This window comes from Octopus bimaculoides, chromosome 11 (assembly GCF_046866305.1).
Source record: "Octopus bimaculoides isolate indiv1 chromosome 11, ASM4686630v1, whole genome shotgun sequence".
NCBI lineage: Eukaryota > Metazoa > Mollusca > Cephalopoda > Octopoda > Octopodidae > Octopus > Octopus bimaculoides.
In genome coordinates this window covers 24,653,724-24,680,054 of record NC_142938.1, presented here as the reverse complement: position 1 = coordinate 24,680,054, position 26,331 = coordinate 24,653,724, and the positions used below count along the sequence as shown (strand labels likewise).

The window sequence follows — 26,331 nt, the reverse complement described above, 5'->3', positions numbered from 1 at the left end:
GGATGCAGGGGCAGGGCCCAGCATGTATAGGCTTTTAGGACCTCGTTTTCACAGTGACAGATGTGTTTTCTCAAGCACAGCTAATTACCAATCATCTTGAGCATTTGTCATCTCCTCTTCATGAAGCTCAACATCTTGAGATCAGCCTTCATCCCATGTCTTCCTCGATCTCCTTCTTCTCTTTCCTTGCATAAAAAAGCTAAATATTTTCAACAAATTGAACAATGTAAAAAACTATCACTTTATTCAAGTAATATGTACATATGTCAAGTAAAAAACATTGTTAGAAAGTATGGATGGTCTCATTAGAAATTCTAAAAACAACGACTTATTACAGATTCTCTGTAATAACAGCAATACCTTGTCCTCCACCAATGCATGCTGAACCAAGGGCCAGTTTTCCACCTGTACGTCTGAAATAGAAAATGTATTAAATAATTCAATCACAAATTTTAGTTAATTGAAGAGCAATAATTTCAACCTAATAAAGAGTTAAACAACTTGGCCTCTTTCAACAGCAATACTTACTTAGATCTGTCTTGAACCATAGGACATATAAGGTCAGAGCTTAACTCAGATACTATGGAATATAAGAGACTGAGATTACAACTCCAGCAAACCCCTACAACAGGATGTCAGTCATTGCAGAGTTAACTTCACAGCTATTGCTGAAATTTATTTACAGCTGAGTGGACAGAGGCAACATGAAATGAAGTGTTTTGCTAGATAGAGAACCAAAATCACAAGCTGATGATCATGAGTGCAACACTAACTACTGGGCCATAATAGATACATATATCAAAGAAGTAAGTTTGTACCTCATCTCTCTTTATAAACATTAAACAACTAAAACCTTTAAAGTTACAACAAATGCTAAGTTTCACAACCTCTGATTGTGACATTACATTTATAACATGGCAAAACTTTATAGCAAAGACTGATTCTTCTTTAGGAACAAAAGATACTTCAGCTCTGATCCCTTGTTAAGGTCCTTTAACTATGTTAAGCAATTTGTTCATTACTGAATCACAAGGATACATGGGACTGACTGTTGTACATCCAGTTTCCTATAGTGTTAAGCAGATGGGAGTTATATCGCCCCTGGATTAGGCTCTAAATTCAAAATTATCACTGAAGTAAACTGGCCAAGTGAAGCCAACTGACCAACTATTTGCAACAGTGAACTATGCAATAGACTACAACTTAGTAGATCAAATATGTCTTGACTAGGCTGGCTGTTGATCAAATATAGCTCAATTAGTCTGGCTGTCAGTCAAATATGGCTCGACTAGTCTGGCTGTCAGTCAAATATGACTCAACTAGTCTGGCTGTCAGTCAAATATGGCTCGACTAGTCCGGCTGTCAGTCAAATATGGCTCGACTAGTCTGGCTGTCGGTCAAATATAGCTCAACTAGTCTGGCTGTCGGTCAAATATGGCTCGACTAGTCTGATTGTCGATCAAATATGACTCGACTAGTCTGGCTTGACTAGTTTGAATGCTGATAAAATATGGCTCAACTAGTTTGAGTGCTGATAAAATATGCCTCGACTAGTTCAAATGCTGATCAAATGTGGCTCAACTAGTTCGAATGCTGATCAAATTTCTCTCGACTAGCAAGGCTGTTGATCAAATCTCTCTCAACTAGTGCGTCTGTTGATTAAATCTCTCTCAACTAGTCTGGTTGTTGGTCAAATCTCTCTTAACTAGTGTGGCTGTTGATCAAATCACTCAACTAGTCTGGTTGTTGACCAAATCTCTCTCAACTAGTCTGGTTAGTGATCAAATCTGTCTAGTTAATGATCAAATCTGTCAGATTGTTGATCAAATCTGTCTCTATTAGTCCAGCTGTTGATCAAATCTGACTTAACTAACCTGGTATCTGACATTCAGTCAAGACAACACCAGTATTGAAGAGGGTAACCTTGCTGATTAATAGTTTAGCTTCATTAGCCTAAACTTATAAACACATCAAAGCAAACAAGCCAAAAGCTTGTACAAAGAGACCCAGGAGATTACTCTCTTCTTCATAAAGAACCCAAAAGGTTCAACTAGAGCATGAATTTGATGCCTGGGAAAAAATAGAAACATATCAACAAAGGAGCTTCTACATAATTGCTTCACCTGCTAGTAATAGTAACCAAAATTCACTTAAGTCATACATTAGTGCCTTAAAAGAGGAAGAATACATTGGATAATGTTATCCAGCAGACATACTGCTAGAAAAAAAAGAAAGAGGGAATGGCCACAGCTTGAGTAATTTGTCATGATCCAGCTACATGAGGATTGACCTAGGGCTAAACAGCAACATTTGTAATGTCATCCCATGATGCAGAAGAAAACCTAATCCCACTCCCCATCTCAGCATTCCCCACCATCACCTCCATCCAGTATTGCACTTGAATGGGAACAAATGGGAAACTTATAATCAATGAAATCACCTTCACCCCATCTGGTTTCCATCCACTGACAGCCAAAGTGGTATGAAAAGGAAAGATGACCCACAAGTCATAAATAGGAAGAAGCAAATTAGATTCTATAAAACATTTTGTACAGCATTCTATCATCTGCACCAATTCACCACCTATAAAAATCAAATGAGCATAATATGAGTATAGGGGTGTGTCTACATTAACACCACTACCATTATTTCATATCTACTTTCCATTTAGATGTGGGTGTGTGTTTGCAGCTTCATATATATATATATATATATATATATATATATATATATATATATATATATATATATATATACACACATACATGTAATTTCTTCAAAGCAACCTTCCCAAGTTATTATTTGTCCTAAAATACTTGGGTTTTTTTTTTACTTGTCCAGACTTCAGTCCTATCTACCTTTATATCTGCTTCCTTTTATTCTCTGCTTTATTGATAACTATTGTCTTTGTTTATTTTTTATATTTTTCATATTCATATTTAGGCCTTTTGTGTCACTTAGCTCTTTTACAAAATCAACAATTTCTTGCAATTTTTCATTGCTGCCTACCAATAACTATCTATCACCAGCATATCGTATATTGTGTATATATTAGTGACAGAGGCACTATTAATACCAAGGGGTAATATTTGTCCCCACTTAAATATGGATGTTCTGTAAGAACAAAATACATTGTGGTAGTAAATACCACGAGAGAAACTTTTATATTGGCTTTTAGTGCAAAATGCTATATTGTTTATATTGTTATCAGAGAGATATTATGTTCATGCCATTGATTGTAAGTTCTTTGACCTCATTTGATTCTTTGGATGCATAACACGGTTAATGCCAGTGCTGCCTGACTGGTCCCATGCTGGTGGCATGTAAAAAGCCCCGTTCAAGCGTGGTCATTGTCAATACCGCCTGACTGGCTTCCGTGCTGGTGGCACATAAAAAGCACCATTCAAGTGTGGTCGATGCCAGTGCCGCCTAACTGGCCCTAATGCTGGTGGCATGTAGAAAGCACTACACTCTCGGAGTGGTTGGCACAAGTGCCAGTAAGGCGACGCTGGTAACAATCACGCTCAAATGGTGCTATTTATGTGCCACTGGCACGGAAGCCACACAGCTGCTCTGCCAATGATCATGCTCGGATGGTGCTATTAGCACTCTACTGGCATGGGTGCCAGTCATCGAATTTGGTTCAATCACGATTTCGATTTCACTTGCCCCAACAGGTCTACACAAGCCGAGTTTAGTGTCCAATGAAGGATATATATATATATATATATATATATATATATATATATAAAAGAATAATAATAAATGGAGTAAAATGCATATAATCAATAAGTTCCTTTAATTCCTACACATGTTACAAAAATTATATGCACTCTACTCCAAGGGGATGAGAGATGCTAGTTTATACATATAATTTTATCATCAGGGAACCATTTTACAAATGCAAGACTTATGCTGAATGCTAAGATTACGTACAAGGAGTGTTATTCCTCGTACATAATCTTAGCATTTAGCACAAGTCTTGCATTTGTAAAATGGTTCCCTGATGATAAAATTATATGTATAAACTAGCATCTCTCATTCCTTTGGAGTAGAGTGCATATAATTTTTGTAACATGTGTAGGAATTAAAGGAACTTATTGATTATATATGTTTTGCTCCATTTATTATTATTCTTTTATATCAACTCAAAATACATCACTTTAACATGGAATTTCTACCCCTTAACCAGGTATAATATCCCAGTTTTCTGTGAGATTTTTGCTAGCCTGGTAACTATTAACATATTTGCATTATCGAAGTTTTTCAACCAAGATAATATTAATATATACATAAATATATACATAAATATATACATAAATATATATATATATATATATATATATATCTTTTGTAGAAAACATAAATCCGACAAAGAAGCACACTCTAAGATGTAGAGCAGTATAATTTTTTTTTTTGGGGGGGGGGGGGGGAACCTGTTTATGGGATTACCCTAGGTTTTCCTGTCCATAAATTGTTTAACTTTATGGCATATCGTCAGACCCCAAAACCTGTTAACCTAAGACCTCTTCAAATTATGGAGGCGGAAAGACATTGTTACAAATGTAAACAAGAGGATTATCTCCCTTTACTATTGGCCATCGATTATCGACTCCTAAATGACTCACTCGAGCCAGGGAGTATCCATTACCTTTATAACGGAGATCTTCGGGATAGGTTTGCATTTAAGGAAATTTCTGTTAGTGACTTGGAATTCACAAGATGGCGGCACAGCCGGAAGTTGATAGCCAGTGGTAAAGGGAGATAACCCCCTATTGTATACCTTAGTAGCTTTTTAAGAAACACAAGATGACAGCACAGCCATGAGTCGGCAGTCGATGGTCAATGGCAAAGGGACATAATCCACTTGTTTACATTCGTAACAAGGTCTTTCCTTCCCCAAAATTTTGAAGAGGTCTTAGACCAACAGGTTTTGGGGTCTGACGATATGCTATAAAGTTAAACCCTTTCAGGGTAATCCCATAAACCGGTCTTCCCAAGCAGTGACGGGGGCAAACACAAATGCACACACACACACACATATGTCATCACGATATATATTTGTGTATATGTGTCTGCGTCTGTCCCCCACCACTGCTTGTCAACTGATGTTGGTGTGTTTGCGTCTCCATAATTTGGCAGTTCGGCAAAGAAAACCAATAGAATAAGTTCCAGCCTTAAAAAATTGGTGCTGGGGTCAATTAATTCGACTAAAAATTGAAGGCAGTGCCCCAACATGGCCACTGTCTAATGACTGAAACAAGTAAAAGATAAAAGATTATATATATATAATCTTTTACCTGTATCAGTCAGATTATGGCCATGCTGGAGTATTGCCTTGAAGAAATTTTAGTTGAATGAATTGACCCCAGTACTTTTTTTTAAAGCCTGGTACAAATTCTATCAGTCCTCTATGCTGAACTGCTAAGTTATGGGGAGGTAAACACACTAGCACTGGTTGTCAGTAGTAGTGGAGGACAAACACACACACACATGTACATGCACACATAAATATATATTGTGAATATAGTGTTCTAGGTATGATTGTCCCAAAGAAACAGAGAACCCAGCACATTTGTAGAGTAGCAATTATACTGTGAGTGTTTGAAAGATCAGTGCCTCACAACAATGGTTAATGGTTTTATCCCAGGTGGTAATCTTATGACTAAGAATTTTAGTCACTGGGAAGTCTATAATTTTCCAATGCTTATAACAGAATATCCTATCCTTTCCTCCCTGCTCATGTCTTTGCTGCAAGTGTTGACTGGGACTAGTTCAAGAGGAAATTTAACTGCATCAATTCACTAATTTTGCAAAAGCTATGGGCACTGCCCCTTCCACCACTAATTAATAGAAGAGGGGAAAAGATTCACTATACATTGGAAAGTGTCTAGACAGATTGCAGTGTTGATTTCAACACTTCTTCCTTCATCAGAAGAAGGGTAAGGTATGTAACCAGCAAACTACCATTAAAAACACATAATAGTTAAGTTACAGCTAACACATTTAATGAAGTGAACATCAAAAATCTAATTAGAAATAATTATCTGATGAGCATAAGACATCAGCTCAATAACTTATATTTTTAAATCATCAAGTAAGGAAGACAACTCCACACGTGTCAGTCATATCAGCCCTTTTCAGCAAAAACAGACAACATTATAATTAGCATATTTTAAATTAGCATAATAAAAAAATGATTCATTGAAATTTATTTACTGAGATACTAAAAATATAAAAAACATTAATTTGTCATATTTAATAGGGAAAAAAACACCCGGAGTTATTTTCCATACTTGCCAAAATGATTAAAATTTGTTAATCAATGAGTTGTCATTTCCTCATCACATAAACATTTCTAATTGTATTTTTAGTCTTCACTTTATTATGTTAACAGTAATGCTAACATGTTAACACTAATAAATTAGAAGTGTGTGTACTGTGAGGTGTTTAGTGAGAGAAAAGAAGAATGAAGAAACTAGTACATCTAATCTAACAATATTTTGTATTCTTCACTCACTTTCTCTTTGGCCATTATAATATTAGATATTAACCTTTTAAGTGAGACACTAACAGTCCTTAATGACTATTTGAATATCCTTCTTGTGAAAGATATTCAAGAAGTCATTCTTCCCATCTTTGTTCTGCTTCTCCCCATCTGTGATCTGCATTTCACCAGAAGCTTCCATACTAAATTTTATATGTAGTCTTTCCAGTCCAGAAACTTCTTAACTGAAGAAACCCCTTCCTTGAAGAGCTCCATCTATGTCACCCAACAAAACATTTACCTGAACTCCTCAAAGTCCATATCAATCCTGATGCCAATTACACATAGCGATGACCCCACCTTCTAAATATCTAAGCAGGGTCCTTAACTCTTGCCACCAACTTGCTTGAGACTACTTCAGGTTCTATAGTACAAAATTCATATTTTAAAATGATGTAAGTTAAAAAGTTCCATTAAAATTTTGTTGGTAATTTCTTCCAAGTACCAGCTTAACACTGACAAAATTATTTTACTAAATTCTTCATTATTTTTTAGAAATAAATGAAATCAAGTCAAAAATATGACGACAAAAAAATGAAAGAATAGGAACAACAGTTGTCTTTCTCAGGCACAGCAACATAATACAGAAATTAAAAAATAGGAAAAGAAATCATTGGTTTTGTTGAGGAACTTACTTAATTTCATGGACAAGATGTCCAGTTATTCTAGCTCCAGAAGCAGCCAGTGGATGTCCAAGAGCAATAGCACCACCATTTGTGTTTGTCTTGGCAGGGTCAAGTCCAAGTTCTTTTTCCACAGCTAAATATTGAGCTCCAAAAGCTTCGTTAACCTAAAATCAAATTTAATATCATTATACCAAACATTGCTGTAGTTGTTACTATTATTGTTGATATTCCCAGTTATGTTGTATTTAGGGTAAATTCTGTAGCATTGATATTACATTATAGGTGAAACTTTTTAAGTTACAGAGTACTCAAACATCTCATGGTAGATTCAAACATAAATATAATTTACAGAAAAGCAATGAAGTTACCACAAAGTTTCCATTTCTCTGGAAGAATGTAAGCTCATACGTTACTTTTCTCACAACTTATCTCACTGAATTTGGTTTTATGCAGCTAATCCAATATGAAAAGATTAAGAAGCTACAGTGATATTTCAACAAAAGATGATTGTTTTTCACTAACAATGCTACAATTGGAATAACTGGTGTGTTTCCATTGCCACAAGTCTCATTGATACAGAATAAAGTGCCAATCATAAGAATATTTTTTGTTACAATATATTTTGTTTCTATGGGTATTTTTTTAATGAAGTACATATTTTTTAAAGTTAATTTTCAGCAATTTTCATAGCTTCTACTTCTTTTGTATCACCTTGTAAATTTATATATATATATATATATATATATATATATATATATATATATATATATATATCATCATCATCATCATCATCGTTTAACGTCCGCTTTCCATGCTAGCATGGGTTGGACGATTTGACTGAGGACTGGTGAAACCGGATGGCAACACCAGGCTCCAATCTAATTTGGCAGAGTTTCTACAGCTGGATGCCCTTCCTAACGCCAACCACTCAGAGTGTAGTGGGTGCTTTTACGTGTCACCCGCACGAAAACGGCCACGCTCGAAATGGTGTCTTTTATGTGCCACCCGCACAAGCCAGTCCAGGGGCACTGGCAACGATCTCACTCGAAAATCTTACGGGAGCCAGTCAGGCGGTACTGGCAACGGCCACGCTCAAAATGGTGCATCTCATGTGCCACCCGCACAAGAGCCAGTCCAGGGGCACTGGCAACGATCTTACTTGGCATATATATATATGAAACTTTCTTCATAAATACACAATTTAATCTGCATAGAAATGGCTGCTTTTTAAGTTATGATAAACAGTTCAGTTTTACTTCATGGTAAAATAGTGTAAGAATTTTATAACTAATAACATCTATGAAGGGACCAGAAAGGGAAGTTAGGTTCAAAAGTGGTACATAAACAACAAAAAATGGTGAGAACCACTGACCAAAAATATACTTACTTCTATAAGGTCCATATCTTGCATATTTTTCCCAGCAACTTTCAGTGCAGCTTGTGCAGCAGGAGCTGGACCTATACCCATTATTGATGGATCACAACCTGGAAGAGATTTCTGAATGTCAACTACAAATGAACCTAGAAGTTCTGAGTTCAATCCTAGTCAAGACACTAAGGTGAATCACAAGACACCTAAAGAAGGCTGGAGCATAGACACCAGTCTGACTTAAGTAAACAGTCTACATAATATAATTCCTCATCTCAGAAATATAGAATTGTATTATCTAATCAATACAGAGCCAACATAAGACATCAATGGGAGTTTATAAGCCTTAAAAATTCACTCTGTCACTACCTATCTTATAGTGTTGTGGGTAAAGGCGTTGGTTAAAGTGCAGTCACTTAGAGGTCCTGAGTTCAATCTCAGGCAAGGCACTAAGGTGAAGAAGGTTGGAGCATACAACAGCTGAAGCATAGTGAAAGCAACAATCAAGATGAGGAAACAGTGTACACAAAATATATTCATCTCGGAAATATAGAATTGTATTACAATTGAAAAGTATGTAACTTTACATTATAGCTGTATCAATAAAGTAGAACCTAAAGCTATGGGCAAAAGTGAGTTCCTGATCCAGATATGATTGGGTTTGTAGCTATTTCACATACACACAGGAAAGATATGAAATGCCACAACAATCATTCTTTCATCAGTAAATGGTAAATGGACCAGGATTGCTTTCACCAATGAATATTCAATCATTTGATCAACCATACTATTTAAAAGTATGACAGAGTGTGACAAAGAAGACCTATTGAATTAATGGTGTAGTCCAACTGACAAGCTTCCCATAGTTTCCATCAGCCCAATTTTACTTCTAAGACACATACAGGACATCATCACTAAAGGGAGAAAGAGATTCAAAATGGAGATGGACTTGTTTATGAATGTTTCTATTGACTAAAAATTGTTTAAAGGTGATAATGATACACAAATATATAGCATTGTCACAGAGATTTCTTTGTCTTGGAAATGGGACACAGTTCTGTGAAACCTATCTTGGAGAGTAATTACTCACATATAGAGAGGTAATTTTGAAAACTTACCAGCAATACCATAGGAGACTACTCGAGCCAATGGGGTAAGGTTGTGCTTCTTTACAGCTTTCTCACTGGCCAAAATCAAACAACTGGCACCATCACAAATTCCCTTTAGTTTTTTTTTGTTTGAAAGAAAAAAGTATTATATAAAAAATCCAAAAATCATATGACTTTGAAAAAAAAGAACAAAATAACTGCATTCATATACTTTTAAGGGCAACACAAAAGACATTGTTTTAAACCCATTGATGAGTTTGAGGACATTGTTAGGTTTATAGGCACAAGCATGACTGAAAAATATGTCCACTTCCCAGCTTAGTGGTTTCGGGTTCAGTCACACAACATGGCACCTAGGGCATGTGTCATCTTCTATAGCTTTTTGTATGGGACAATCAATCTTGGGATAGGATTTGGTAGGTGGAAACTGAAAGACCACCATCATTTAATGTCTATTTTTCCTCCCAGCATGCATTGTACAGTTTGACAGAGGACTACATTGGTCTCCAATGCTCATTTTGGCGTGATTTCTGTGGCTGGATGCCCTTCTTAACACCCACCATATGTAAGAGAGAGAGAGAGAGAGAGAGAGAGAGAGAGAGAGAAAGAGAGAGAGAGAGACAGTGAGTGTGTGCGTGTGTGTGTGTGTGAACAAATCCTCTCACTTTTACCAAAGTTGTCATGTACAAGTTATGATGCTGTCATTTTTCCTGTCAACAAATCATCCATTTGCTTTGTGCTTTTGAAGACATGTGAAATAAGAGATCCTTTGAAATCCAAGAAAGGGTTAACAAGAACAAGGGCATCCAGCTATGAAACAATGCCTCAGCATCATATTCATCTAACCCATGCAAACATAGGAAAACAAATGCATAAAACTAGCTCTCAATTTTTTTTTAAACAAAAGTTTATTTTACTCCATATCTTTGAAGGCACAAAACCAATAGATGATTTTTTGACAGGAAGAACGATAACATCACTGCTTATAGCTCAACAATTTTCAGAGAAACACAAATGTGCACACACACACACACACACACACACAGACAAAATGGTCTTCTTTCAATTTCCTCTACCATATCCACTCAAAAGGTGTTGGTAGGCCTGGGACTAGAATAGAAAACACTTGCCCAAGATGAGGTGCAGTGGGACTGAATCTGACATCATGTAGTTGGGAAATAAACTTCTAAACTACAGGGACATGTAATTCTAAAGCTAAAATCGAGTAGACCACAGTTCAATAAAGAAAGAGACCAACAGTTGTGAAGAGGATGAAGGAGAAATAACAATAAAGTAACAGTAATGACTGAGTCTTTGCTTAAGAACAGTTGAGAGTATTATGCATGTTTTACCATGTGGGTTAGACAAATATGATGTTGAGGCACTGTTTTACAATTGGATGCCCTTGTTCTTATTAACCCTAACTTGGTTTTCAAGGGATCTCTTATTTCACATGTCTTCAAAGGTACAAAGTAAATGGATGATTTGTTGACAGGAAAAATTACATCACGACTTTGATAAAAGTGAGTGCAGATGTAAACAAAGACAGGCACGCATGTGCAAACACACACACACACACACACACACACACACACACACACACATATACACACTTACATTTGGTGGATATTAAGAAAGCATCCAGCCCTTCTCTCTGCAGAACCAGAAATTACTAACCCGACTACAAAGTTTCTGTGAGATTAACAATGGAAAAGTGTTTCCAAATCATGGATGGTGCTGCTATTTCACATACAGTGAGCCTAAACCAAATATCAAATTTGAAGAAAGGCCACATGACTGACTGGTGCAAAGTGCCTAATCAACATATTCCAACATCAGATTCACAGACATACTGTCTCCTCTCTCTACCTATTTTGCTACTTCTCTTTCACAATTAAGCTTCTCAACATCTGCTACAAAGCCACCTTCCTCAATATTGTGCTTCTTCTCTTTCAATGGGTTTTGTCTTGTGAGTTACTTGATGACTTCACTAATGCTGGTACCATGATAAAGGAACCCAGTACACTTTATAAAGTGGTTAGCATTAGGAAGGGAATCCAGCAATAGAAACCATGCTAAAGCTGATATCAGAAACCAATGCAGCCCTTACACCAGCTGAATCTTGTTGAATCATCCAACTCATGCCAACTTTGAATACAGATATTAAATGATGATGATGACTACAGTGACCCCTACTCTTCATAACTGGCTAATCTTGTCCTACTTCCATTTCAGCACTCCTGACTAACATTTTTCTCCTCTTCCCACCACCTATATTTTCTCCCCACCACCACCACCATGTTCTTCACTAACCATGACACCCAGTTCTTCTTCCCCAGAATGTGAATCCTCTTAAATTTCCTTCTTACACATGGCTGTCCTGCAGCTATCAACGTGAAATTGTGTAAAAAATATGTTAACAGCTTGGATTTCACTGATTTTGGAGGGTGTGTGAAGGCATTGGGCTGCAGAATCTTTTCCTGCAGACCCTAATAAATATTTTAAAATAAAGCAATTTAAACAAGAAAAACCTAAGCTGAAACCAGAGTTACAAAATGTCATACTAATACTTTGGCAAAAATGTCCCTAAAATTTATAAGTAAAGAGTAATTAATAATTACTGAAGCATTTCCTGCAGTAACAACACCATTTTTCTTAAAAACAGGTGCTAATTTGGCCAAAGATTCTTTGGTAGTAGGTCTTGGATGTTCATCAACTTCAAAAGTTTCGGCACCTGTAATAAAAGAATTAAAACAAAACATCAGCTCTGAAATATCTTACTGCATCAAAGATGATGATAAAATAGTTGTTACCCTATTGTCTAAAAATATTTATTGCTTAATGTTTATAACGCAGTACAAGATAAACTTGGCATGAAAATATTTGAGAGATGGTCATGGTTAGGTTGGCTTTGATCCTATAAATCTGCTCAATCGGCATCAACTAGAGGCTAAACAACACAACAATGACTACACTATCACTGCTGGATAGTGATGCTCATGTAGATGTGCAGAGTTATATGCTCATCCACATGGAGTAGAGAGAGCTGACATAATGAGTGCATAAGGTAATATTAAGGTTGTAGTAACGCCGTGCGCATGCGTAGTCTCACGCATGCATGGAATTAAACAAGCAAGCGTTCCCGCTTAAATCTTTCTCTTTTTTACGGTCGGCCGACCATGAGCACGGATGTGTCAAGAGTGTCTCTAATACTCCAACCCGGAGACAGCCTCTTTACGGGTTAAGCTGTCTCTCTACATCTTTCGGACTTACACTCGACAGCTCGCTTACAACTACAGAACAACGTCTCAACAACTATGCTCATACACAACAGAAGCTGTAACAACAAGAATTAAAGGTGTATATATTTACCACCTGAATAAAGTGTTGTTTAAGTTGATAGTCTGGAGTTCAGCGTTCCGTTATATTCTAAGTTTATAGTAGGAAAGTCAGGTATACGTCTAAAGATGTATAACCCACTTTCAACTAAAAGGTTTAAGCATGCCACTTACTGCATTCTATGGTGAATAAATATTCCAACATCTAACCACCACAGCCACTGAGCTTCATTTCAGTTATTTTAAGATTTGTTCATAAACTAGTTGCTTTTTTTATTTGGCTCAGTCAATTAGGGAGCAAATATTTAAGAAAAAGTGGAAGTGGATTGGTAGCACAATTAGAAAAGACACCAAATGTAGCGAAAATGCTTTACAGTGGAATCCAGATGGATATAGAAAGAGGGGTAGGCCTAAGAACTCGTAGCGTAGATCAACACAAAGGGAACTAGAGAAAGGGGGACATTCATGGCAGAGTATAAGTACAGAAGCGAAAAATTATGCAACATGTAATTCAATTATAAGTGGCCTATACTCCGCGTTGGAAGGTTAAAGGCAAGAAAGAAGAAGAAAGACAAAGGAAGAAGGGTGGTATTTGCACCTCTTCATAGAGTTTCTAAGAACTGACAAAAGGAAGAGATGAACCCTCAAATAACAAACGGGACCCAAATGCTTGCAACAGAGTAGTTCCACTAAATGCACACAAGGTCCAAGTGGTCATGTTAAAGTCAGCAATAGATTAACACCCAAGGAACAATTACAATTCATCCAACAGACTTCCATTTACCAAATTTCACTCACAAGGTTTGCATTGACCAGAACCTACAATATACCGTATAGGGCACTTACCTATAATGTTGCACCATGAGACAACTCAGAATTACACGACTACAAAGGGAACTACTTAACCACAAAATATATAAATATCAGTGTTGTCTTTTGTACAACACATTTTGTTTTTATTAAAAACATTGACACCTCATCACGACCAGCTTTATCTCACTTTTCAGATACTATCAACCACCCTTATATAATGCAAGGTAGCCATGTATCTCCTCTACAGCAAAACACTTATGCATATTCTTCTATAATTCTTTAGCTTCTTAACACCTGGCACAAAAAAAAAAATTTGCCCTCTCCCATCCACCGGAGTCCCACTCACTTGGGGTTTATTTTCTTGCAAGTTACTTGGCAACCTCACTAGTGTTGATGACACTAAAAAGCACCCAGTTCACTCTGTAATGTGGCCAAAGTAGATACTGGAGCTAAACTGAGTCCTCTAACCTATCAGACCCTGTTGAACAGTACAGGGAAAACAAATGTTAAATGCATTTCTTTTTGTCACATATCACATGCACCTTCCCATATATATATATATATATATATATATATATATATATATATATATATTGGCTAAACTGGCAATATGACCATCCCCAAGTACAACAACATATATATATATATATATATATATATATATATATATATATTTGTGGCACTCCGTCGGTTATGATGATGAGGGTTCCAGCTGATCTGATCAACAGAACAGCCTGCTCATGAAATTAATTAATTTGCAAGTGGCTGAGCACTCCACAGACATGCAGACCCTTAATGTAGATCTCAGGGAGATTCAGTGTGACAGAATGTGACAAGGTTGGCCCTTTGAAATACAGGTACCACTCATTTTTGCCAGCTGAGTGGACTGAAGCAATGTGAAATAAAGTTTCTTGATCAAGGAGAACATGCTGCCGGTAATCAAATTACCAACATTACAATTGAGAGCTAAATACCCATAACCATTAAGCCACATGCCTTCACTACATATCATCATCATCATCATCATCATCATTTAACGTCCATTTTCTATGCTGACATGAGCTGCATAGGTTGACAGAAGTTGGCCAGCCAGGGAGCTGTCTAGACTTTAATTGTCTGTTTTGGCTTAGTGAATAGGGCTGGATGCTCTTCCTAACACCAACCATTTTACAGACTGTGCCAGATGCTTTTTACATGCAACTGGCACATAAAATATTTATATATTTATGCACACATGACACACCATCTTGTAAACTGCCCTCAAATTGATAAAATGGAAATTGATCTCTATTTAGTTATTATAAAATTTCTTAAGTAATTTGTTGTTACACCAGCACCACCACCACTACTACTACCAACGCCACCATCACTACACACTGACAGATTTCCCTTCACAATGATCTACTTCAAAACATATCACTTGTCTGCCTAGAATGATAAGCAAAATTTGTAAAACAAGATTAGTTTATGTGTCATGAATAACAAAAGGTGAAATATTAGAACACTTCACATGACACATTAACTTATCTAGTTTTATTAAATGATTACTACTACAGGCATGAGTTGTCATTTCTTTCCCTGAACTTTACTGCTTTACCATGGACTGCTCTAAAGTTCCAGTTAATAATAATTAATGTAATGAATTCAAGGTTCATTAAAAAGATAATTATGAGGAAAGAAAAAGAGTAAACAAGATTTCAATCAATGGTGAATATTTTCATTTCTCTGGTCAAGCAAAGGAAGACAATACAGGACATGTTTCAACCATCTTATTGCCTCATCAGTGAAACATACACTTCACCATATTTCTGAAGTACCAATGAAAACAAAACATTAAATAAATGTACAATACTGTCTGTTACAACAGTACAATATTATACATTTATTATTGTTGTCATAAAATATAACTGTTTAGTGACTAAAAAATTTCAAAAAGCCATCAGGATGAAAAACAGTAGCTTGTGCCAACATATTTAATGTAGGGAGCATCAAAAAGTTAAATAGAAATAATTACAAGGTGAGGAGAATACACAATTAACAATTAAGAGTTTAATCTGTTAGAAAAATTAAGCAAAAGAAAAAAACGTGAAAGCAAATTGTAAAAATTAATCACCTTTTTTGCCTTTTACAGTTAAAGGAGCAATTTCTGCCTTGAAATGTCCACCATCTTGTGCTGGAAAACAAAACAATTTGTTGAAGAAAAATTTATTTTGTTGTTTCAGACACACAATCATCATTATTATTATTATCATCATCATCATCATTATGATTACCACTTTTACATACTTGCATGAGGTAGACAGAGTTCATTGAGGTACATTTCCAGATGCTCTTCCTGTTACCAACCCTGTTTCCAAGCAAAGTGATATTTCCCTATGACCAAACATGTTTTTTCAAAAAATTGAAAATGAATGACACTGCTTGTACAACAGTGAAACTCTTCTACAGTTTTCATGTGATGTCAATGAGACACAAACATATACACATTCACCCACACATACATCTATATATATGATGGTCTTCTTTCAGGTTCCATCCACCAGATTCCAGATTCACATACAAGGTTCTGGTCAACCCAAGGCTATAGTAAGAGAAACTTGCCCAAGCAGTGAGATGGAACTCAAAACCATGTAGGTGGGAAAGAAATTGTCAACCACCTAGCCACACATGTACCTATATTATGGCTATTTTTTCATTTTTGTTATCTACTGACATCATTAAAATTTAAATAATAAACTGGTTTTTCATAGAATATTATATTTCTTCTTCATTCTTTTTTGTGTGAGAGATACTTGTATTAGAGATATTTTCTTCATTCACTTAGAATTTAGCGAATTCTGGATTGCCTTCATAATGCTGTGTTAGCATATATTTTTTAATATATCAATTTGACTGGTATTTTATGTAATTTTCTGTATCTAAATATGCTGGCACAACAGAAATGATCGTCAGTAATGTATAATGTAATGACCAATAAAAGATGTGATTTTCTCCATTCTTATTCTTGATTTACATCCATGTATATATATATATATATATATATATATATATATACACACACACATACATATATATATATGAATATATATATATGCAGATATACATATATATACAGAACGTTAGAACCTTTTAAATGTCAGTGAGTAACTTCAGTTTCATAGTTATAAAGCAAATGGGAGTTAATTATTCTTTATTCCCCTGCAAAGGATGTCAGTCTATCACATGTGACATTAGTAAATGATCTGCTGTTTAATACTATTGACAGCTCTGGTGGACTGTGACAATGAATAATAAAATATTGTGCCTAAAAACAATGAAATTTATTGAGCTGTTCACTAGATAGAGCACAATCTGTGCAAGTTCATGAGATAAACTCCAGTCTGACCATGTCCACTACAGAGGCTCATCTGCACATAGCCACTAAACAGACCACTGTTCACATATGTTCACTAGACAGACTATCATCTGCACATGTTCAGTAGAGAGACCATCATCTACACATGTTCAGTAGACAGACCTCTGTTCCCACATGTTCACCAGACAGGCCACTGTCCCCACATGTTCACCAGACAGATCACCATCTGCACATATTCACTAGAAAGACCATAGTCTGCACATGTACCAAATGCGGTCAATCAAGGGAACATGTTCATTAGCTGGGCCACCATCTGTACACGTCCACAAGCTAGACCATTGTCAGTAAATGTTGACTAGATACACCACAATCACTACATTTTGACTAGATAAACCACTATGTGCACCTGTTAACTACATACAGCACCTCAACCCCAGCCAGTTGACTAATCAGCCTCTAAGTGTCAATTCAATAAAACTTAATCTGTTGACATTATCATATAACATCGATGTTAGTGAAACAAAACACAGAATAAAAGATGTCAGTTAATTAAACTGACACAATAACACATTAACAAAGTAATTACCAGCTCTCCATCTAGTCTGTGACCTTAGAGCAATTTCATCAACCTCCTCACGGCTGATACCATATTTCACAGCTAAGTTCTCTGCAGTAATTGCCATTGGTAGCTTGACATGAAGGTCAGTCAAACCAGCCATCAAAGTGTCTTCCATCTATTAAATAAAAAACATACATACATTATATATATATATATATATATATATATATATATATATATATATATCTCATCATCATCATTTAACATCTGTTTTCCATGCTGACATGGGTTAGACAATTTAACCAGAGCTGGTAAACCAGAGAACTGCACCAGGCTCTAGTCATGTTTTGGCTTGGTTTCTACAGCAGGATACCCTTCCTAATGCCAATGCCAACCATTTTACAAAGTGTATTGGATGTCTTTCATGTGTCACTGGCACAGGTGCCTTTTTATATATATATAACGCACACATATATTATCTAATAAATTAGGGGTAAATCGGGGGGGGGGGGGCTTTCAATCTTCTTATTTTAATATGAGTGAAGTAGTATTGCTGAACTACAAACTACTTAGTCATTAGTTCAAATCATACAACTATAGTAATTGTTAAGCCCTTAACCAAGGTACACACACACACACACACACACAACATAATTTTCCAGTTTCTGTCAAACGAATCCTCTCACAAAGCTTGGTGTTATAGTAGAAACCCTATCCCCAAACTGCCATTTAGAAGGACTGAACCTGAAACCATACATTTGAAAAGCACACTTCTTAGCCACACAGCCAAGCAAGCCTGTACCGAACCATGCATAAATATAAATTTTGTGTCTTAGTCAGGAGGGGAAGGACAGTGCTCATAATTGATTTCAGTGCTTCTAAGAATCTAGTGGGTCAAAGGTATGAAACCATCTTGTTTTAATGTCCACTTTTCATACTTGCATAACTCAAACAGAATTCATTGATGCAAACTCTTTTATGGTTGGATGCCCTTCCTGTTGCCAACCTTCTTCACCTGTTTCCAAGCAAGATAATACTCCTTCATGAGTTGACGTTTTTCACAGGAGATTGGAAACTAACGACATCACTTGTATGAGGGTGATGCTTGTTAGCAACCATCATATGATGTCAAGACAAGGACACACACACACACACACACACAATAGGCTTCATTCAGTTTTCTTCAACCAAATCCACACTTGCACACAGTGGAAATGAACCAGAAACCATGTGGTTTGGAAGCAAGCATCTTAGCCACACAGCCAAGCCTGTGTCTAAAATTTCAATAAATTGTTAAAGTAACAGTAACTTGCTAATCAGACAAGTTATGTAAATGTGTTATATGTGTAAAATTGGGCTATTATCCAATTTACTTAAGCCCTTAATAATGATGGCTTTATAAGCAGTGTCTCGAACAGTTGAAGAAGGTACTCAGTCACTAATGGAATTTCAACATAGGGTTGAAACCAGCCTGGTTGATCCCTTTTTTTTCGTTCATGAAGATATTGTGTATACAATGTGTTTAGATCAGTCTATTGCATAGTCATCATCGTCATTATTTAACACCAGGCTTCCATGCATAGGCCTCTGGCATAGGTTGAACAGTCTGGCAAAGTCTGATGAGTTAGGGGACAGCATCATGTGCTGATGTCTACTTTAGCATGGTTTCTTCAGCAGGATGTCCTTACTAACACCAACCACTTCACAGATTGTAGAAGATGCTTTTATTGTGGTACTAGTATTAGTGATGATAACCTCGTAACTTGAATGGCTAAGGCCCTAAAGTGGTCTCTATAACTGAGGAAAAGCAAAAGAGAGCATGGACAATGATTCTAGGTGGGATGAAAGGATGCTAAGTAAGAGGGGAAGCTGGGGGAATATGGCATGGAACAGGAAAGGGTTTGATAGCAGGGCTGAAGACCTGTCCATAGTCTTTGGTATAGTTTAGCATTTCAGGATTTGGAAAAAGAGTGTCTTAAAGCAGAAGAGATGAATCAAATTTACCTTTAGGTCAATACCTAATGTTGTTCCAAACCTGATATTCCGTACAGAGTAAGGTGTCAGACTCATGTTGTCTGCACCACCACATAGGACAATGTCACTGTCTCCCAACATAATTTCCTACAAAGAAAAGAACAGTTATGTATCAACATCAGCATCATTATTCTCTTCATCATCGTCATTTTCATTATTGTTATCATTACCATGACCATCACTCAGACTGTCTTCCTTATTTTCATCATCACTATTTTCATCAACACCATCATCATCATTTCTAAGCCATCATTTGGACCATCTTCATTTTTTTAGTCATTCCTTTTCTCACCATCATCACCACCACCACCACCACCACAACCATCATCATCATACTTATTCCCATCATTATTTTTATCATTATCCTCTTTGTTATCATTGCTTTTATTCTTATCATCACCATCATTTTTGTTATCACAACCATTATCATCATCTCTACAATCATCATCATCACCAATATGATCACCATCAACAACATCATCACCATCTTCTACTCCACATTCATAGAGTGTAGCATAAAACGTTAGATATTTCTCCACATTTTAAACATATCAGTTCCTCTCTGTAATAAACCGTTTCTAATAATAAAACTGTAAAACCCTTCTTACACTAGATATTTCACCACAACCTCACAAACATATCTGTCCAATCACTCTCTATAATAAAATTGTAAAGCCTTTCTTACCTGACTGGCATTCACAATAGCTTGAAAACCTGAACCACACAACCTGTTCACTGTGTATGAAGGAACAGGAATAGGGACACCAACACGCAGCCCAACGTGACGGGCAATGTAAATGGAGTCGGCGGCACTCTGAAAGGAAATCAGACCAGAAATTTAGAGAACAATGTATTTGGTTTTTAATTCTTATTTCTTAGATTAATCACAAGAAGAGGGATTTGTAAAAACAGCAGGATGTTTCAGTTTTGGGCAGCCTCAATATATATGTTTGTACTTTGTCGTGATTTTATTACTGTTGGCAGATTAGCAAACACTCACTCCCCAACATATTATATATGTCTTGCCTTGGGCCCTTTAAACTGTCATACTATATGGTGTGTTTTTTTGGTGTTTTTAGATCTGGTGGAGACCATCTTTTTCTCCAGGTCTGACTAAACTGATTTCTTCTAGAAGAGAGCAAGACAAATAGACATAAAGAAAGAGTGAGTGAAAGTGAAGAATTTACTCCAGTATAGAACTGGTATTTTATTTATTAACCTCAAAAGGATGAAAAGCTAAAAGACAAAACTGACCTCAGCAGGATTTGAACTCAGAGCACAGAGATCTGGAACAATTACCACACAGTAATTTATCTTTATTTTCTAACAACTTTACCAACTGAGCCATAGAATATTGCCCCAAGAGTATTGTAATTTGCTTGAAGCACTGCAACATGTAAACAATTTGAATATATTTTATGAAGACTTTTAAGCAATGCAAGGGAGAAGTTAGATAAAATATGTAAGGTGATGTCAATAAAGACAAAGACAAGTTATTGTATTACTTTACATAGATTGCTTAATGCAAATAAGAGTACTCTTTTATTCCAATGTCTTGACCAGGTTAAATTTACAAATACTACTAGAAAATTATTCAGTCTTTTGGAGAAACATGCCAAAATCAGTCGCCAAATGAATTTCCTCTGCAGCTTATAACACACCACATGGTTTGTTGCTACTGATACTATCTAACTTATAGTTCAGCTTTTGTCCAACGACCTTTCCCACTAGCCCTTTGCACACCCACAATAACTACTTGCTAGGACATCTACAACTGCTGCTTATGACACCATGTCACCTGCTATTACTGATACTATCCATCTTCACCAGTCATAACTATCAATACAGTAATCCATCAATGCTTTCCATCACAACAAACTAGAATGGCCTGTCAGTAATAATAATTTTTCTCCAAACTCCTGGATTATTTTCTAACTTATATCTGATAAAGGGAAGTTTTCTCAAAAGATAATAAAAGCATTAAACAACCAACATAAAGTGATACTTTATCCTTGTCTTTAATGGCATCACCTAACATGTTTTACTCAATTTCTCACTTGTTGACAAACCAGCCACCCCCACCAAACTTTCTCAGTGAGGCAGGTGATTTTGGACACCCTACAGGATGAAAACCAGGAGCTGCCAAAGGGTAGAGGAATCCAAGAAGTCAACAGCCACTCAATGTAGTCAAAGGTAGATGGGGCTCACCAGTTGTAGTGAAGACAATCGACTTAGAAGGAAATCTCTGAAATATAAATCATTCTGTGATGACATGCAACTAGCTAATATGTGTGTGCATGTGTGTAACTACCTTCTTTCAGTTTCTGGCAACCATATTCAGCCACAGGGCTTTGGCTGACAATGAGAAATAGTAAGAAAAGACTTGCCCAACTTGTCCAAGGTGCTGCACAATAAGAATGTTGGTATAGCTGTCATATGTGACTGAGAAGTAAACTGCTTAACCACACAACCATTCCTGTACCTCAGTTCTATATTTAAGAGATGAGGAATTATGTACATTATTTACATTTGATGGATATTTGTCCTCATCTTGTTTGTTGTTAACACAACGTTTCAGCTGATATACCCTCCAGCCTTCATCAGGTGTCTTGGGGAAATTTCAAACCTGGATTCTCATTCCTAAGGTATTTTTCTATGTTATTATTATTATTATTATTATTAAGCAACAACTACCCCGCAAAAAATATTATCTACTTCAATTATGAAGAAAAGAAAGGATGAAACCAATAAACTGTCTACAGTCTGTCTACCCTATGTGAAAGGCCTCTCCAAAAAGATACAAAAAATATGCAGCCCATATGACATCAGGAGAGTATTCAAGAGTAATACAGCACATTGCAAATATCTCCTTTCGGTAAAACCAACAATAGGTTAACTTTGCTGCCACTGTCAGAAACATTGCTGGTGCTGTTGCTGGTATTGCTGCTAGTCTGTGATCCTGGTGCTGCAGTTGCCACCAGCAAGGTTAACTTTGCTGCCACTGTCGGAAACATTGCTGTTGTTGCTCTTGTAGCTGCTGGTATTGCCATTGTAGCTGCCACTGCTACTTGGCATGCTGCTAGTGTGACTGCCACTGTTGCCACCATTGCAAGTGCTATCGCTCAAACAAACTGACCCAGTTTGGCTTCTTTAATGTCATTGCTACCCAAAAAGAACTGACAGGAACCTCTTCACTAAGTGTCTAGTATCTACAATCCTATGAAGTCACAGACATCTACATTATCAAAGGCTCCCATCACCACATCAGAGAGGTATGCTGGCAAGTGAGTCTTTAATAATTAGTCAGATAGCAAAAGGTTTTAGTGTGTTGGTCAGTTTGTCAGCCAGAATAAGTCATTAGAAATATATTTTTTCCTTACATACTCACAAAAAAGATATAGAGTTAAAATAAAAAAGACAATTTACCTGGATAACATTTCCAATTATGACAGAATTAATCATTTCAGGTTTCACGTTAGCCGATGCTAAAGCTGCTTTGGCAGCAACTTCAGCCAGGTCAGTTGGAGACTTCATTTTCAGCTTACCTCCAAAAGTACCAAAAGCTGTTCTCTTGGCAGCAATAATGAAGACATCTTTTACAGCTGAAAATGAACAAATCATAAATAATAAATGAATAAATTGGTTAATTAATAATAATAATAATAATAATAATGATAATAATAATAATAATAATAATAATAATAATAATGGTTTCAAATTTTGGTACAATACAGGAAGACCATATGACTTTAGGACATCGAATGTCTCCCCCACCATCACTACTACCACCACATCTAGATGTGCCCAAGTCTGTGTAGCAGCCCCCACTCCCTTGTACAAGTTTTAATATGGAGAAGTTTTGGTTCTAAGTCAGAAGATGAAGCCATTGGGATGGGAGGACCAATGAAGAGAGAGAAGGTATCTATGACATGTTGAATGCTGAAATATACTAATATATTTATTATATACAGTGAAACCAGGAAGTTGGATGGGGGAGAAAAAGTGTGTAAGGTTAATTCCACTACTCATAAAAGCAGAAAATAAAAACATAATGGGGAAAAATGTAAGGTAGTTGTTTATCAAGAATTTTCATTTGGCAGCTAATTTGCTATCACCACTAATTTGTTAACTGATTATTCCACCTTTTGTCCATATTTTCCTCACTATTTTGCCCAAATTTAAGTGGACAGTTCTCCCACCCCTACTGCCCTGGTTCATATGCTTCTCCGCCCATGCTTGCATGTGTGTATGTGTTATAGATTCCACATATAAATTTTGAAGTGTTCAACACACACTTTTTGCCAAATGTTAAGATAGAAACTTATGTGTATAAATAGGCAAATATACTTTTAACAGTTGTCACCTATTTTTGTATCAGACTGAAATAGACAAGATTTACAATTCTTGTAGCAGCCATAAACAGAAACTAAGTAAATTTTGTTGTTCTTTTGTCAAGTAGAACCAGTTACAAAGTTTTACCTTCATTTCAGTCAGATATGAAAATAGGAAACAACCACATACCTCACTCATGGTTCCAACCATCAACAACACACAACTAAACTTACAATCACTTCAAATGCAAGGCTACACTATCACTGGACATAACAGCTACTGTATCCAAGTCCTATAGTTTCCTTTTAAAAATAAATTTTGTTTGTATTATACACATTCCTGTTAAATATTATGAGGGCAAACGTTTAATTTGCTAGAAATAGCAGTCAAATCCCCTTCAAATCACGCCCTGCAGTGTGTTTTAGAAATGAATGACACATTAGAGAATGTAATCCCAAACACATTATCAGAGAGAGAGAGAGAGAGAGAGTGAGAGGCAGGACAAAGTCCAAATCTATCCAGAATGTAGGGCTTCAGAAAAGCCATACTAATGCTTGTCAGGTCTTAAAAAACGTGCTGTTCATAATTTCGTCATACACAGATAGGGGTTAATTAAACAAAATAAGCAAAAATTTTCTGCATGTTTTTCTCAGAATTTTGAGCTTTAGAACGTTGTTATTGTTTTTAACTTTCCATAAGAATTGTGCCAATAGTGTGTGTGTGTGTGTGTGTGTGTGTAAGAAGTCACAATGAATAGGAAACACTGGCCAACTCTCAAGAGAGTTCGACTTTGACAGTTTGATTTGGCCAAATCATATTAACTGAAGCTAAAATTTTCGCTTGGTGTCCTGTAGCTTGAGTGATAGCAAAATTTACTCAAGTACAAATTCACTAACTTGTGACTGTGTATGGATGTGTCATTCCTCTCCTTATGATATAAATTTCTAACATAGGCATAGCAAGATGGATTTAACCTGTTTGATCGATCCAGTACATTAAATGACACTTATTTTATCGATTCCAAGAAGATGAAAGACACAGTTGACCTCGATGAGATATTAAATTCACAGCGTAAAGGCCACTACTATAATATTAATTTCATTTTTGTGATCCTGTGACAATGACCAAACATTTTACGTGTATGTTGGTGACTGGGGTTGACGGACGTATCAAATACGCAATCCATCGCTTTCCGTTTCGCCTGCTAGCGACTACCAACTAAACCAACTCTAAAATACGATTCTTTTGAGGTTACTTCTTCCAGGGGACTTTGGCTCTGGATTCGTTTATATTTAGGCTACATTTAAACAAACATTTAAATAAACGTAGATAAAAAAGGATGAGAAAAATAAAAGGTTTCCTGCCTACTAAGGAGAACATGATTAATAGTCGTTAAAGTAATTTTAACTATAATTTTCATCATTGGTTTCCAACGAATGTAAAGGTGTTTTAAATATAAAACGTTCTATCAAGTATGTAAAAGAAAAACTTACTCCGGGCAATGACCATGATGAACGGGTTTAGCTGAAGCTTACGCGAAAAGTAGTTTTGTGCGATTGCTGTCAAGTGCTCTACTAACGTGTAAACAAAATTAAGACCAAGAAATGAGAGTTATCTCCCCCTTAATGAACTTTATCCTTTGAATGAGTTGTATAAGATTATTGTATTATAAAACATTAAGAAACTTTCTTCGGTTGAAATAAGGTCCTTAGATATTCTTTTCGTGGATTTTTATAGCATTTAGACATTCCTTAAAAAGAATATCATTTTCGTTTTATACTCCATGTTTTACAATTTGTTAGGACGTGACGTCCTACTTTTTAACCTTGATTACATTCTTTACTTAACGCAGCGAGGGAGATTAAAGAAACTATGCAAAATATTGCTGTAATCGACGTCAAAGTTCAACTCGGTTTATGAGTGTACCAGATAAAAAAACATATTATCGCTGCTGTTGTAAATGCTTATATTCTTGTTGTTTAGCCCCTGGTGAACCCTGATGAAATCGACCTATGATTGAAGGCTTCTCTAGCCTTGCAAATCCCTTTGTAGTACAAATAGGACTACATTACAAAGCATTTCACCCTTTTTATATAACGGCTTGGTGTTATCTATGCATTTTTTTTTATTTGTGGCGTAAGCAGTAAGTCATTGGGTCATTACCTTCTACATGCACATGCGCTCAAACGCTTTCTTTAATAATTCTCAAACACTACATCAGTGTCCTTAATGTACTATAAAATTAATGG

At 36.2% G+C, this 26,331-nt stretch overlaps 1 protein-coding gene across 2 annotated transcripts; it reads right to left on the bottom strand.

The window, feature by feature from the left end:
- Positions 1-222: 222 nt before the first annotated feature.
- Positions 223-25,669, bottom strand: LOC106867910 (3-ketoacyl-CoA thiolase, mitochondrial). Of its 2 annotated transcripts, XM_014912979.3 has the most exons (11): positions 25,576-25,669; positions 23,177-23,352; positions 20,436-20,564; positions 19,721-19,837; positions 17,744-17,891; positions 15,916-15,975; positions 12,273-12,385; positions 9,661-9,763; positions 8,561-8,658; positions 7,183-7,337; positions 223-413 (listed from the first exon to the last, which is right to left on the bottom strand). In XM_014912979.3, exons 1-11 carry the CDS (start codon positions 25,589-25,591, stop codon positions 332-334), a joined length of 1,197 nt encoding a protein of 398 aa, XP_014768465.1. In that variant the 5' UTR covers positions 25,592-25,669; the 3' UTR covers positions 223-331. The 2 variants fall into 2 exon arrangements, with proteins under 2 accessions (XP_014768465.1, XP_089215818.1); XM_089359692.1 differs by lacking the exon at positions 25,576-25,669 and having other exon boundaries at positions 23,177-23,371.
- Between the last annotated feature and the right edge of the window lie 662 nt (positions 25,670-26,331).

Bases quoted from the DNA above. Each gene is read 5' to 3' on its own strand.
- LOC106867910 (XM_089359692.1), bottom strand. From the start codon at position 23,371: ATGATTTGTTCATTTTCAGCTGTAAAAGATGTCTTCATTATTGCTGCC. The intron at 15,976-17,743 runs GTAATTACTTTG...TTTGTTTTCCAG, and splicing joins ACAGACTAGATGGAGAGCTG to CACAAGATGGTGGACATTTC. The intron at 7,338-8,560 runs GTAAGTATATTT...ATTTGATTTTAG, and splicing joins AAGATATGGACCTTATAGAA to GTTAACGAAGCTTTTGGAGC.